At 41.4% G+C, this 14,007-nt stretch overlaps 1 protein-coding gene across 6 annotated transcripts in view; it reads right to left on the bottom strand.

Annotated features, from left to right (window-relative positions):
* MAST2 (microtubule associated serine/threonine kinase 2) overlaps positions 1-13,421 on the bottom strand; it is a 225,052-nt gene extending 211,631 nt beyond the window's left edge. For all 6 annotated transcript variants that reach the window (XM_030323924.1, XM_030323925.1, XM_030323927.1 and 3 more), the window contains exon 1: positions 13,147-13,421. In XM_030323924.1, coding sequence (XP_030179784.1) covers positions 13,147-13,332 — 186 coding nt within the window. In that variant the 5' untranslated portion in view covers positions 13,333-13,421. The remainder of the gene's footprint in view (positions 1-13,146) is intronic.
* Between the last annotated feature and the right edge of the window lie 586 nt (positions 13,422-14,007).

Here is a 14,007-nt window from a genome sequence, read left to right as displayed (position 1 = left end):
TTTGTTTTTAGAGGGAAAGCTTTTTTTTTTTTTAATGTTTATTTACTTTTGAGAGAGAGAGAGCGCGAGTGAGCATGAGCAGGGGAGGGGCAGAGAGAGATGGAGACACAGAACCTGAAGCAGGCTCCAGGCTCTGATCTGTCAGCATAGATCCCGATGTGGGAATCCAACTCATGAGCTGGGAGATCACTACCTGAGCCAGAGTCAGATGCTCAACCGACTGAGCCACCCAGGGGCCCCTCCCCTTTTTGAAAGTTTACCTATTTATTTTTTTGGGGGGGGTTGGCAGAGAGAGAGAGAAAATCCCAAGCAGGCTCTGTGCTGTCAGTGCAGAGCCTGCTACAGGCTCCATCTCCTGACCCATGATATCATGACCTCAGCCAAAATCAAGATTCAACGCTTGACCAACTGGGACACCCAGGCACCCCGAGGATTTAATAAATTAATCCACGTAAAACAGTTACTAAAAGCATGATACCAAAAAGCTATCATTATATTTTTAAGGTACATGCACAGAATGTGTGAATATAGAATTCATATTTTTCAGTGTTCTTGTCTGGCTTGAGTAAGAAATATAATAGAAAAAGATGTATCTTGACCTGTGATTTGTTGGTATTATTGAACTGTTCTTTTACTTTGTTCAACTTGAAAAGGAGGCTTTAATTTGTGCATTTTTGCTTTTAGGGAACCTTTTATGAATTTCTTTAAGTAACTAGCTTAGGAGATAGTGTAGTCTCCCTAGGTTTTAGAATGTAATTAAGGACAAATTCAGGCCAAGGAAACCACATTTAAAAATTCTGTGATACCATTTTAGTTGTGCCAACTCTAATGTAACAATATTTCCCAAGGGTGAACCTGAGTAGCAGATGCACAAATTCTTTAACCCTTAATATGTGGGAGATTAACAAGCCACATAGTTTCTCTGCCTATATTTTAGTAAAACAGAGGTAATATAGTATTGTCAGACCTTCTAATTTGCACAACCATGTGAGGCTTTCAGGAATGTTTTAAAAAGCTGAGAGTATGGGGCGCCTGGGTGGCGCAGTCGGTTAAGCGTCCGACTTCAGCCAGGTCACGATCTCGCGGTGCGTGAGTTCGAGCCCCGCGTCAGGCTCTGGGCTGATGGCTCAGAGCCTGGAGCCTGTTTCCGATTCTGTGTCTCCCTCTCTCTCTGCCCCTCCCCCATTCATGCTCTGTCTCTCTCTGTCCCAAAAATAAATAAACGTTGAAAAAAAAAAATTTAAAAAGCCGAGAGTAGAAATAGTTGGTATTAATTTTTAAAAAGTCTTTAAGCTATTTCATCACTTTTTTTTTTTTTTTGTAAAGTTTATTTATTTTGAGAGACAGCAAGCAGGGGAGGGACAGAGAGGAGGATAGAGAGAAATCTAAGGAGGCTCTGTGTTGTCAGCGCAGAGTTGATGTGGGGCTCAGACTCATGAACTGGGATATTAGGACCTGAGCTGAAATCAGGAGTCGGACATTCAACTGACTGAGCTACCAAGGCACCCCACTTAAGCTATTTCAAAGGTGTGATGGTTTTGCTCAAGTGACCCAGGAACATCTGAGTCCTGCCTTTGACCAGTGAGAGCTACTAGTAGCTCTTATGCTAGTAGTCTTTTATATTAAGGAGTATTAGTTACTGTAACAGATACATTCAAAAGAATCCAGACTAATGGAGGCTCTACCATTTTATGCACATGGCTTCCAAGGTCACCTGGAGCAGGTAGGGGAATCTTGTGGGAGGTTTTGATGGGCCTGGTCTGGAAATGGCTTAATTACTTCCACCCATATTCCATTGCGGGAATTCAATCACAGGGCCATGCCTAACTGCTAGAGGGCTGGGAAAAATCTAGTTGTGCCCAGGAGGAAGGTGAATCATGTTTAGTCAACATCTAGTTACTCCCTGCTCCAGGCTTCAAACCTCAATAATTCCTCAACGAGAACTATGTAGAAATCCTCTTATTTTGGGTATAGACAGCCTAGCAGTGTAGTCTCCTTTCATTTCTTATAGGCCCACAGAGTTTTGGGTAATAACCATTTTGAATGCAAGTAAAGGCCTTTTTTCAGGAACATCTAGGAGATCTGGAAAAGCTTGTTTTCTTCTGCCTCTGGCAGAACTAGTCACTGGCAACCCTCATACTCCTTCACTCTTGGTGGCTAGTGAAAGCTGTGCTCAGGCTTTTCTCACTTTGTCACCCCAGCCATGTGGAAGAGGAAAAAACCAAGAAGGAAGGCAAAGGTATGCCAGAGAGAAAGGTGACTGGGTCTCAGCTCTCATTTCAGTAGGTTTCTTCAGTAGGAAGAAAACATGGCCCTAGACAGTCCATCTCCACATGTACTTTGGCTTCTTAAATTACAGTAACATACACTTAACATAAAATCACTGACATTTAGTACATTCAAATGCTTTGTAACCATTACCACTAGTTCCAGAACATTTTCATCACCCCAGAAGGAAAACTACCTATTGAGTTAGTCTCCATTTCTTCCTTCCTCCTGTCTTTGGGACCACTAATCTGTTTTCTGTTGCTGTGGACTCTGGACACTTCATATAAATGGATTCATACAATATATGGCTTTTTATGTCTGCCTTCTTTCACTTAGCATATTTTTGAGATTTATCCATATAGTAGCATTATCAGTACCTTATTTTTTTATGACTACGTAATATTTCATTATATGGATTATATGGATTTTGTTTGTCATCAGTTGATGGGTTGTTTCTACCTTTTGATGATAGAGATGACTGCTATGAAACTACTATGAACATTCATGTATAAGTTTTTGTTTGAATACCTGTTTTTTCTAGTTTTTTGTTGTATGGATAGGAGTGGAATTGCTGGATCATATGGCAGTTTTATGTTTAAGTTTAAGAGGAACTGACAAACTGTTCACAGTGGCTGTACCATTTTATTTTTATTTTTATGTATTTGTTTTAAACTTATTTAAGTTTTATTTTATTTTTTTTTAATATATGACATTTATTGTCAAATTGGTTTCCATACAACACCCAGTGCTCATCCCAAAAGATGCCCTTTTCAATGCCCATCACCTACCCTCCCCTCCCTTCCACCCCCCATCAACCCTCAGTTTGTCCTCAGTTTTTAAGAGTCTCTTATGCTTTGGCTGTCTCTCCCACTCCAACCTCTTTTTTTTTCTTTTTTTTCCCTTCCCCTCCCCCATGGGTTTCTGTTAAGTTTCTCAGGATCCACATAAGAGTGAACACACATGGTATCTGTCTTTCTCTGTATGGCTTATTTCACTTAGCATCACACTCTCCAGTTCCATCCACGTTGCTACAAAGGGCCATATTTCATTCTTTCTCATTGCCACGTAGTACTCCTTTGTGTATATAAACCACAATTTCTTTATCCATTCATCAGTTGTTGGACATTTAGGCTTTTTCCACAATTTGGCTATAACAATAGCTGCTGCTATAAACATTGGGGTACAAGTGCCCCTATGCATCAATACTCCTGTATCCCTTGGGTAAATTCCTAGCAGTGCTGCTGCTGGGTCATAGGGTAGGTCTATTTTTAATTTTTTGAGGAACCTCCACACTGTTTTCCAGAGCGGCTGTACCAGTTTGCATTCCCACCAAGAGTGCAAGAGGGTTCCCGTTTCTCCACATCCTCGCCAGCATCTATAGTCTCCTGATTTGTTCATTTTGGCCACTCTGACTGGCGTGAGGTGATATGTGAGTGTGGTTTTGATTTGTATTTCCCTGATGAGGAGCGATGTTGAGCATCTGTTCATGTGCCTGTTGGCCATCTGGATGTCTTCTTTAGAGAAGTGTCTATTCATGTTTTCTGCCCATTTCTTCACTGGGTTATTTGTTTTTTGGGTGTGGAGTTTGGTGAGCTCTTTATAGATTTTGGATACTAGCCCTTTGTCCGATATGTCATTTGCAAATATCTTTTCCCATTCCGTTGGTTGCCTTTTAGTTTTGTTGGTTGTTTCCTTTTCTGTGCAGAAGCTTTTTATCTTCATGAGGTCCCAACAGTTCATTTTTGCTTTTAATTCCCTTGCCTTTGGGGATGTGTCAAGTAAGAAATTGCTGCGGCTGAGGTCAGAGAGGTCTTTTCCTGCTTTCTCCTCTAGGGTTTTGATGGTTTCCTGTCTCACATTCAGGTCCTTTATCCATTTTGAGTTCATTTTTGTGAATGGTGTAAGAAAGTGGTCTAGTTTCAATCTTCTGCATGTTGCTGCCCAGTTCTCCCAGCACCATTTGTTAAAGAGACTGTCTTTTTTCCATTGGATATTCTTTCCTGCTTTGTCAAAGATGAGTTGGCCATACGTTTGTGGGTCTAGTTCTGGGGTTTCTATTCTATTCCATTGGTCTATGTGTCTGTGTTTGTGCCAATACCATGCTGTCTTGATGAGTACAGCTTTGTAGTAGAGGCTAAAGTCTGGGATTGTGATGCCTCCTGCTTTGGTCTTCTTCAAAATTACTTTGGCTATTCGGGGCCTTTTGTGGTTCCATATGAATTTTAGGATTGCTTGTTCTAGCTTCGAGAAGAAGGCTGGTGCAATTTTGATTGGGATTGCATTGAATGTGTAGATAGCTTTGGGGAGTATTGACATTTTAACAACATTTATTCTTCCAACCCATGAGCATGGCATGTTTTTCCATTTCTTTATATCTTCTTCAATTTCCTTCATAAGCCTTCATACAGATCTTGTACATCTTTGGCTAGATTTATTCCTAGGTATTTTATGCTTCTTGGTGAAATTGTGAATGGGATCAGTTTCTTTATTTGTCTTTCTGTTGCTTCATTATTAGTGTTCTATACACAATTTTAGAAGCTGGAAATATAGCAGTGAGAAAAACAGACCCAAATTCCTGCCCTCATGAACCATATATTCTAATGTGGAAGGATGACAATAAACATCAAACACGTTAACAGTACCAGGTGGAAAAAAAAGAAGATATGCATAAAAAGAAGGAAAGGGAATGACTACGTGTTACTTTATTTTTATTTTTTTTTTTAATTTTTTTTTCAATGTTTATTTATTTTTGGGACAGAGAGAGACAGAGCATGAACGGGGGAGGGGCAGAGAGAGAGGGAGACACAGAATCGGAAACAGGCTCCAGGCTCCGAGCCATCAGCCCAGAGCCTGACGCGGGGCTTGAACTCACGGACCGCGAGATCGTGACCTGGCTGAAGTCGGACGCTTAACCGACTGCGCCACCCAGGCGCCCCACTTTATTTTTATTTTTAAAATTTTTTTTAAATGTTTATTTATTTTGAAAGAAAGAGAGAGAGGGAAGGAGGGGCAGAGAGAAAGGGAAAGAGAAAATCTCAAGCAGGCTTTGCAATGTCAGCACAGAGCCCAAGGTGGGGCTCAATCTCACAAACAGAGATCATGACCTGAGCTGAAATCAAGAGTCGGATGCTTAACCAACTAAGCCACCCAGGTGCCCAACTTTTTTTTTTTTAATATTTATTTTGAGAGAGAAAATGAGGGAAAAGGGCAGAGAGAGAGAATCCCAAGTAGGCTCCATGCTGCCAACATAGAACCCAACACACAGCTTGATCCCATGAACTGTGAGATCATGACCTGAGCCAAAATCAAGAGTCAGACACTTAACCAACTGAGCCACCCAGCTGCCCCTCTCCCCTTCATTCTTTATCCCCCTTCCTTGCTTTATTTTTTCATAGTACTTATCACCATATAACATAGTACATATTTTATTTTATTACCTGATGTTCCCTCTACTATAATTTCTTGGCCTTTTGGCTAAGATCAAACATGACATTCCCTCTACTAGAATAGACACTTCATAAAAGCAGGGTTTGTGGCCTGCCTTTTCCACTGCTGTAATCCCAAGAGTACTGAAAACAAACAAAAAACTGTTGAATCAAAGAATAAATGAAAAAAGGAGCAGTGTAGGATTAATAAAGTTTTTTTAAGATGGAAAATAATATAAATATTATAGCCATACTGATGAGAACAAAACATACAGAGCATACAACAGAAAAGAAAAACTAATGATTCAGGAGTATGAAGGAATTATTTCAAGAAGAAAACTCTTAATTGATGTAGGGGTTGTCCTTGGTAAGAGTAGGAAGAGATTATCCATAGCAATAGGAGAGAGGGCATGGAATATGGGTACAGATACAGGTAGGTTGGGTAATTTATAATGGGAGCTTGTGGAAGTTCTCTTCGGATTTTTTTTCCCTTCAGTTAAACAGGAAACAAGGATATCAACTAAGAGTAAAGAGGACAAAGAGAGTTTTGGAGATTTGAGGAGAAAAATTAAACTATCATTTAAGAGTGAATGGACTAGGGAAATGTCATAGGACTGAGTGGCAGTGCTGACAGACTCTTTGAGGTTCCTGATCACAAACTGGGATGTCACCATGGTCATGTTTTTCTCCAGCCACATTCAGCTGCTTAGACACAGGTGCAGAATAGCCAGAGTTGGTGTAATGATGGTTGGAATTTAGTCAAGCACATATGCCAGAAAGGGGAAATGGCAAAGAAACTGGAGGTACATGCACAGGAATGATTATGATAGCCCATGAAATGTTAAGTTGAATAGGAGGGAAGTCGAAGCATGAGGTGACTGACAATGAAAAGATGGTTTAAAAAAAAAAAACATCAACTAGAGGTTCCAAAGACCTTGAACCATTTTTGAACAGGACATTCTAAAAGAAGTGTGAAATAGAAAAATGGAGGATGATGTGAAGGTCAGAGTGTGGTAAGCTCAAAACTAACATTTTAGGGGCACCTGGGTGGCTCAGTCAGTTAAGCGTCCATCTCTTAGTTTCGGCTCAGGTCATGATCTCACAGTTCATGAGTTCAAGCCCCACATCAGGTTGTGTGCTGACAGCGCAGAGCCTGCTTAGGATTCTCTCTCCCTCTGTACCTCCCCCACTGATTTGCTTGCTCACTCTCTCTCAAAATAAATATTTTTTTAATCTTACATTTAAAAAAAACAAAGATTTTAGAGGTGGAACAATTATTGGTAAGGATGAAATATACCTAATGAAAATGGAAGTAGAAGGTTCAGGTTGATGTCAATTTCTCCCCGCAATCATTTACTATATATCCATTGTGTTCATGGCTGTGGTAAAGGGAAGAGGAAAGAATCTTTGGGAGTTAATAATGAGGCTAAAAGCTAAAACAAAAGGTTGCCAACTATGTCTCACTAACTGCATTTTGTGGAAGTCCTTACTCCTAATAACATCTAGCCTCTACTCTCCCTTGAGGGCTTTTTCTTCTTCACCCAGGGCTAGGCCTTGATCCAACAACCCCAGTTTTCAACTTATTTGGAACCTCAAGTAGGTATATTAATGATGAAAAACAATCATCACCTGCTAATGAAAAGTAATAATTACCAAGGTACCATAGGGATTTAATCAAGAAAATACAAAGCTAGGTAACAAATTTAGCAGAGAATCACACAGCAGCTAAGACCAGCAATGAAGAAGGTAACAATCATTGCAAGATTCAGCTGCCTTTGATTCTCATGACTACAGGTCACCATCAGTAACTGGGGTGGTAAAGCCCTTAGGCTGATCGTTAGGCTAAGAGGCATCCAGTAGAACAGAGACAGAAAAATCAGGAACATTGTCCAACCCACTTCAACATCCCAGGCTCTCTACTACCACTACCTTTGACGAAATCAAATCTTCCAAAGCCACCACGTTTTCAGGAGCTGGCCTTTACCCATTATACTTGTGGATAAGAGGCAAGGGAAGGCTAAAAACTTTCTATACTGAAAACTCAAAAGAATTCTCAAATGTCTATGTCTCAATCACCATGTCCAACATTCTATCCCCCACACCGTTGCCAAAGTAATCCAGCTAAAACACAAGTAAGACCATCTTGCTTCCCTATTTATTACACGTTTACATAGTACTAAAGAGCTTCTATAACCCAGGCTCCTTCAGTCTCTTAACTAACCATCTATGCCTTTAACTTTATGCTCCAGCAATACCAAGTTGATTTTAGTTCCCTACATACAATATGCAGCTTCCCCTCTTTCTTTCCTATGCTTTTGCCAATGTACTAACATTACACTGCAGAGGAAAGAGATGTTGCTGATTTCCATGAAAATAATTTTCCAAATTTTTCAATGGTGCTGAGGGAATATCTTCCTCCATCCTCAAAAATGTCTCATTTCCTTTAATTGGCTATTTCTATCATGCTATTATTATTCGAATCCCCCCAAATTCAAAATATTTGAAGAATTTTCTATTCATCAATAAATACTTGCCAACTAATGTGAGCAAAGCCCTGTCTATGCATTATAATAGAAAAATTATATCGTTCTTACATTTAACCATTTACAATTTAAAAGCAGAAATGAAATAATACAAAATGAATACAGAAGGATAAAAGTGCTAAAACACTAATTCATTCACCCACTCATTCAGCAAATCTTTATTCAGAACCTACCATATACCATGTAGTGGACAAAACAATGTTATAGAAACAAAATGAGATAAGAATTAGTATTTATTGGGGCGCCTGGGTGGCTCTATCAGTTAGACCTTCGACTTCGACTCAGGTCATGATCTCATGGTTCATGGGTTCGAGTCCTGTGTCAGGCTCTCTGCTGACAGCGCAAAGCCTGCTTGGGATTCTCTCTCTCTCTCTCTCTCTCTCTCTCTGCCCCTCCCCAGCTTGTGCTCGCTCTCTCTCTTTCTCTCTCAAAAATAAACATTAAAAATAATTTTTTTAAGAATTAGCATTTATTAAGTCCCTATCTAATGTGCTTTCTAATCATTTTTTCATTTTCATTTAATATCATAGAACCAAAGCTTTCACTTTCTGGATCACAGATTTTTGAGAACTAAAATTTCAGGAGATTTAAAGATTTATTAAGCCTAATCAAGGATCCTCTTAGGAGGATCTCACATAGAAAAATAACTTCAAAGAACAGTTTCTGTAGCATTTGAGCTAGGCCTGGAACCTTGAGTAGAATTTCAATGGGCAGAGGCAGAGAAGAGTTTTTCAGATGGATGATTAATTAAAATAAGTATACGAAAGTGCCCAACAGTAAACAAATATTTACTGACCACCAACTACTACAACCAGTTAAAACACTAAGGTGATACAATGAATAAGACAGTCTCTGAGGAGTATTTTCTCTGATGAGAGACAACCAATTAGCATGCTCATTGAGCAAATATCTGTTTCAAGCACCACCACGTTTCTTTTTTTTTTTTTTAAGATTTATTGTTTTTAAGTAATCTCTACACCCAATGTGGGGCTCAAACAACCCCTAAATCAAGAGTCACATACTCCACCCACTGAGCCAGCCAGCCAGACACTGCCACATATCTATGTTTCTAATAAATATTCAGACAAATAACTATGTTTCAAATACCACAGTAGGCCTTAGGTGCACAACAGTAAATGAAACAATGTGGGCCTCAAAGAATTTATAAAGCAAAGTCTTGGGGAAACCAGAGAAGCGGCACCTAACTCCAATTCTTCGAATAAAAAGTGGTATCAAGTAGACCTTGAATGCCAAGATCTCCAGACTTTATTCTATGGATAATAAGCTAATGAAGGTTTCCGAAGATACAGAAATGGAATGATCATTTAACAAATATTTATCTACTACCGGAACTCAGGTAAGCAATGAGTTATAATCTTTTGGGTTTTTTTTTTACCAGAATGCATTATAAATTAGAGGTTAAAAGACTAAAAGCAGAGTAAATGCACTTAAGGTATTACAACAACCAAGACAGAAGTTTATAAATGCTTAATTCAGGTGATGACAGTGAGAATAAAGATTTGAAAGGCATCATGAAGGCAGAATCAGCAAAATCTGGGTTAGGGGGTCAAGGGAGAGGGGAAGTCAAACACCAAGGATACAACTTCAAGCTGGATGACAAGGAAAAGGAATGACAGGGAAAAGCACATTTCAAAGGAGAAATAATGAATTCTATTTTAAGGATATAGCAAGCCACTGATCTTCTAGAGATCCAAGTCATGCATCCTCTTCAGAACTTACTCCAAAACACCAGCTAGTATGTAGTATAACAAGCATTGCTCCACGTCATGAGGAAAGGAGAACAAAGTCACCTGTGAGAGTCAATGCTTGTTGATCAGCTAAGCTTACTCCCTGAATGGACATAATCCATTCAGCCTCATAATGCACACAACTGAAATTTTTATCTTTTCAAAATCAAATTATTACAAGTTATGGACTTTCAAGGACACTATCAAATTATAAAAATTACAATGTTAAGATCACAAATGCTGAGTATACTATAGTGGAAACATCAGAGAAAGAAATGGAAATGTAGAGCTAAGGGAAAAGGTCAAGCTTGGGAACTCAGATCACTCTACAAGGAGGTTCTGTGACACAAGGCCATGAATAAAAGAAGATCAGAGACCCTTGTTTCACATCCTAAATACTTGCCATGAATAGGGTAGGCCTGCAAAAACACAAGAGTACAATAAAGGAGAGAGCTAAGAACAGAGGACATATCCTCAAGAAACATTTATGAGAAAAGAAAACAAAAAAAGACACACAGGAAGCAGTCAGAGAAAAAGGAGTGCAGTGGTCGTTACGACAAGAGATGAAAGTATCAAGAAGGAACACCTGAGCAACAGTGATAAATAGTTCACAGAAGTCAGAGAGAATGAAGACTGGGCTGAAGACTATCAAATTTAGTCATTTAAAGTTCCCTGGGACTGCTACATATCTCTCTGCATAATTCTTTCACAATGAAAACTTTACACAAGTGCCATGCATTATTTTGTTATTTGAAAAAGAAGTTTTAGTATCATTGTGCGCATTCGCACAATGGAAAACTACACAGCAATGAAAAAGAACCATTTCTACAAGGAACAACATAAATGAATCTCACAGCCATGATTTAATGAAAGAAATCTAGTCAGAAGAGTACAAACCAGGAGATTCCATGTATACGAAGCTCAAGAAGGGGCAAAACTAATCCATGGCGATGAAGGTTGGGAAAGCAGTTACCTTTGGGGAAGCATAATAACTGGGAGAAAACACCAAGGGGCATACTAGGGTATTGGACATGTTCTACATCTTGATTTGAACAGTGGTTACATGGATGTATTCAATCTGTAAAAATTCATGGGCTGAATGAACCTTCAATTTATGCACTATATTTAAGTCACATTCAATAAAAAAGTAAATATCATACAAAGCAAAAAACATATAAAGTTATTAGTGACCATGAAGACATCAGTTTTGGAACAGTATAAGTGTAGAAGCCAAACTATAAGGGGTATCTGGCTGGCTCAATCGGAAGAGCATGTAACTCTTGACCTCATGGTCCTGGGCTGAGTCTCATGTTGGGTGTAAAGATTACTTATATAAACAAACTTTTAAAAAAAGCACCAAACTGTAATATGAGGAATGTGTACAGGTGAGGAAGCTAAGACAGTGAATACAAACTCATTTCCCAAGAGGGTTGCTGGTAAAGCAAAGCAAAGAAAACAAATTAGCTTAGGTGGGTTACACAATTCAGGGAAACTGTTGTTTCATTTTTTAGTTGAGGTATAAGACAAAGAGAAAATAATATACATAACAAAGGCCTCCACTGAATGAGAGAGGATAAAATCAAGGACAGAAGTACAGGGATAAGCCTTGAAGAGGAGGATGAATACTTCTTTCTCTAGAATTGAAGCAAAAGATGAGTGAACACAGAAATTGTGAGCTAGAGGGGCACCTGGCTTGCTCAGCTGGTAGAGTATGTGACTCCCAATCTTGGGGTCATGAGTTAAAGTCCAACGTTGGGCAGAGAGCTTGCTTTCTTACTTACTAAATAGATAAATAAACAAACAAACAAATAAAATTGTGAGATAGAGAAGAAGGGAAAATCAAATAACCCTGAACTCTTTTGTGAACCATGCAATAAGGCCAATTGAACCGAGTAAACTGAATCAGGAAAGGATCAGAGCTTTAAGTATATTTTAAAAGTTTCAAGCAGGTACTGGAGAGAATATAAAAAACAATATAAAAAACTGGGGAAATTACATCCAGGGACAATGTTCAGTGGCCTGAAAGCAATGGCAGAGATAGCGGATGGTGCAGTCTACTCAAAGCTGGGTGCAGAATAAAAGACGAACAAAACGTAGAAAAAAATCCAAGTGCTAGCGTGTGCATCAATGAAACTATGTAATGAAGAATGATATCTAAGTAAAATATTTATTGAACTGATGGAAAAGAGGCAGGAGACCTCTAATAAAAGTCTTGAATGAGTCAAGGATGAATTTACTAGGGTCTCAAGTAGAGCTGTGCAAAGAGAAAGCTGTCACTAGAGTTCACTACTACAGAATATTTTTCTGCAAGTCGCACAAGGTCAAGGACCACATATTCTCCTTTCACTGCACCTCCTACAGCTACTAGTGGCAACTTCTCCTGCCTCATAAAACTGACCTTTATCCCCTATTTCTATGCTTGATTAATAAATTATACAAACACATCCTATCCATTCAGAAACTCCATGAATAGTTTTACACTGCTTTCTGTTTTCCCATTAAGGTGTTTTCAGTGGTAAACTCCTAGAAGGCAGAGCCTATCTCTCTATAAATTCTGTTCACGGCGCTGGGTTTGGAATTGCACATATGCAGGTGTTTTAAAAAGTGCTTTCTTGTGAAATAGATCGTTGCCGAAGGGAATCTTGAATATTTGAACACACTCCACAACACTATATAATGATGGCCAAATAAAAGAATGCTTAGGAATGGCATCTGTTTTTATAACTGTCAGGACAACCTCTAGGAAATAGGATAACATTTACTCTATCATACTGATTTTCCCTACTTTGCACTATTTACCCTTCCGGCTAACTCCTCAGTATCCTTTAGTAAGCCTATTCTTTGCAGTTCATTTACTCCCAGGCCACATTCCAGCGTCCCTTCTTCGCATCCAGAATCCCGGACTACAAACGCTCATAGGACCATTTTTCCAAACCCCTGTTCCCCCATTTCCCTCCCATTCAACCCCAGGCCATGACTTCCATTTTTCCACTCCCCAGTTTTCTGCCGCTCCAGACCTTCCTTTAATCCGGCAGAACTACACAGTCCCCACCCCTCAAATGCCCTAGCCCAAGTCTTCCCGCCTGAGATCCCCCTCCCCCACCGCTCCCATTCAGGCTCCCGCTCCCCATCCTTTCCCTCCCGGACGCCGGCCCGCCTTACCTGCTCCTTCACCTCGGGGCCCGAGGGCCCGGTCCGCTCCTCCAGTAGCTGCCTCCCAGGAGGCGCTCGCCGGCGCGACGGCAAGGGCTGGGGTTGGGGCAGCTCCGCCGCCCGCTGAGCCCCATCCTCCCTGCAGGCGGCCGGTGGTGGCGGCTGCGGTCGGTCGCGGCAGCGGCTCCGCTTCATATCTGTGGCTGGGCCCCTCGGGCGTCAGCGCCACGACTGTCCCGGCCCCGAACGGCCCCGGGCCGCAGCGGTGCCGCGCCAACCACCGCCCGCGGCCACCATGGCCGGGCAGGCGCCCGAAGCCACCGACCCAGCTCGCAGCTCTTCCGCGCTTTCTGGGGCTTCAAGCGCAGCAACCTCCTCGGGGCTCCTTAGGGAGGCGGCAGCATCGCCGCCGCCCGTCTTCTCCCACCCGGCACACGCTTGGCCGGCCACCCGCCGCCGCAGCCGCCGCCACCACCGCCGCCGGCTCCCCAGCCAGCAGCCAGCCGGCGCGCCCGCCTCTGGCCCGGCCCCGCCCCTGTCCTCCCCACCTCGCGCGCGCGCGCACGGGGAACCCGCCCGCCACCTCCGGCCGCGCGCGGCCTCCGGCGCACGCGCCAGCGAACGGTCGCGAGAGACGCGCCCGTGGCCTCCCTGCTTGGTGGGTAAAGCGGAAGGGGGCGGGCCCTTGGCGCGTCAGCTGCGGCTGGGGACGCTCATTGATCTTTTCATTCATCCATTCATGAAATTGTGTGCCCGGCCAAGCTAAGTGCTAGGGATCTGAAAGTGAGTTAGAACCGATTAGTGTCTTCAAGGATCTAGGGGGAGGGGGAACAGGAACAAGGAGACAAAATATGCAATTAATTAATAGAA

Source organism: Lynx canadensis, chromosome C1, assembly GCF_007474595.2.
Source record: "Lynx canadensis isolate LIC74 chromosome C1, mLynCan4.pri.v2, whole genome shotgun sequence".
NCBI lineage: Eukaryota > Metazoa > Chordata > Mammalia > Carnivora > Felidae > Lynx > Lynx canadensis.
The sequence above is the reverse complement of the archived record's forward strand: the minus strand, read 5'-3'. Positions and strand labels throughout refer to the sequence as shown.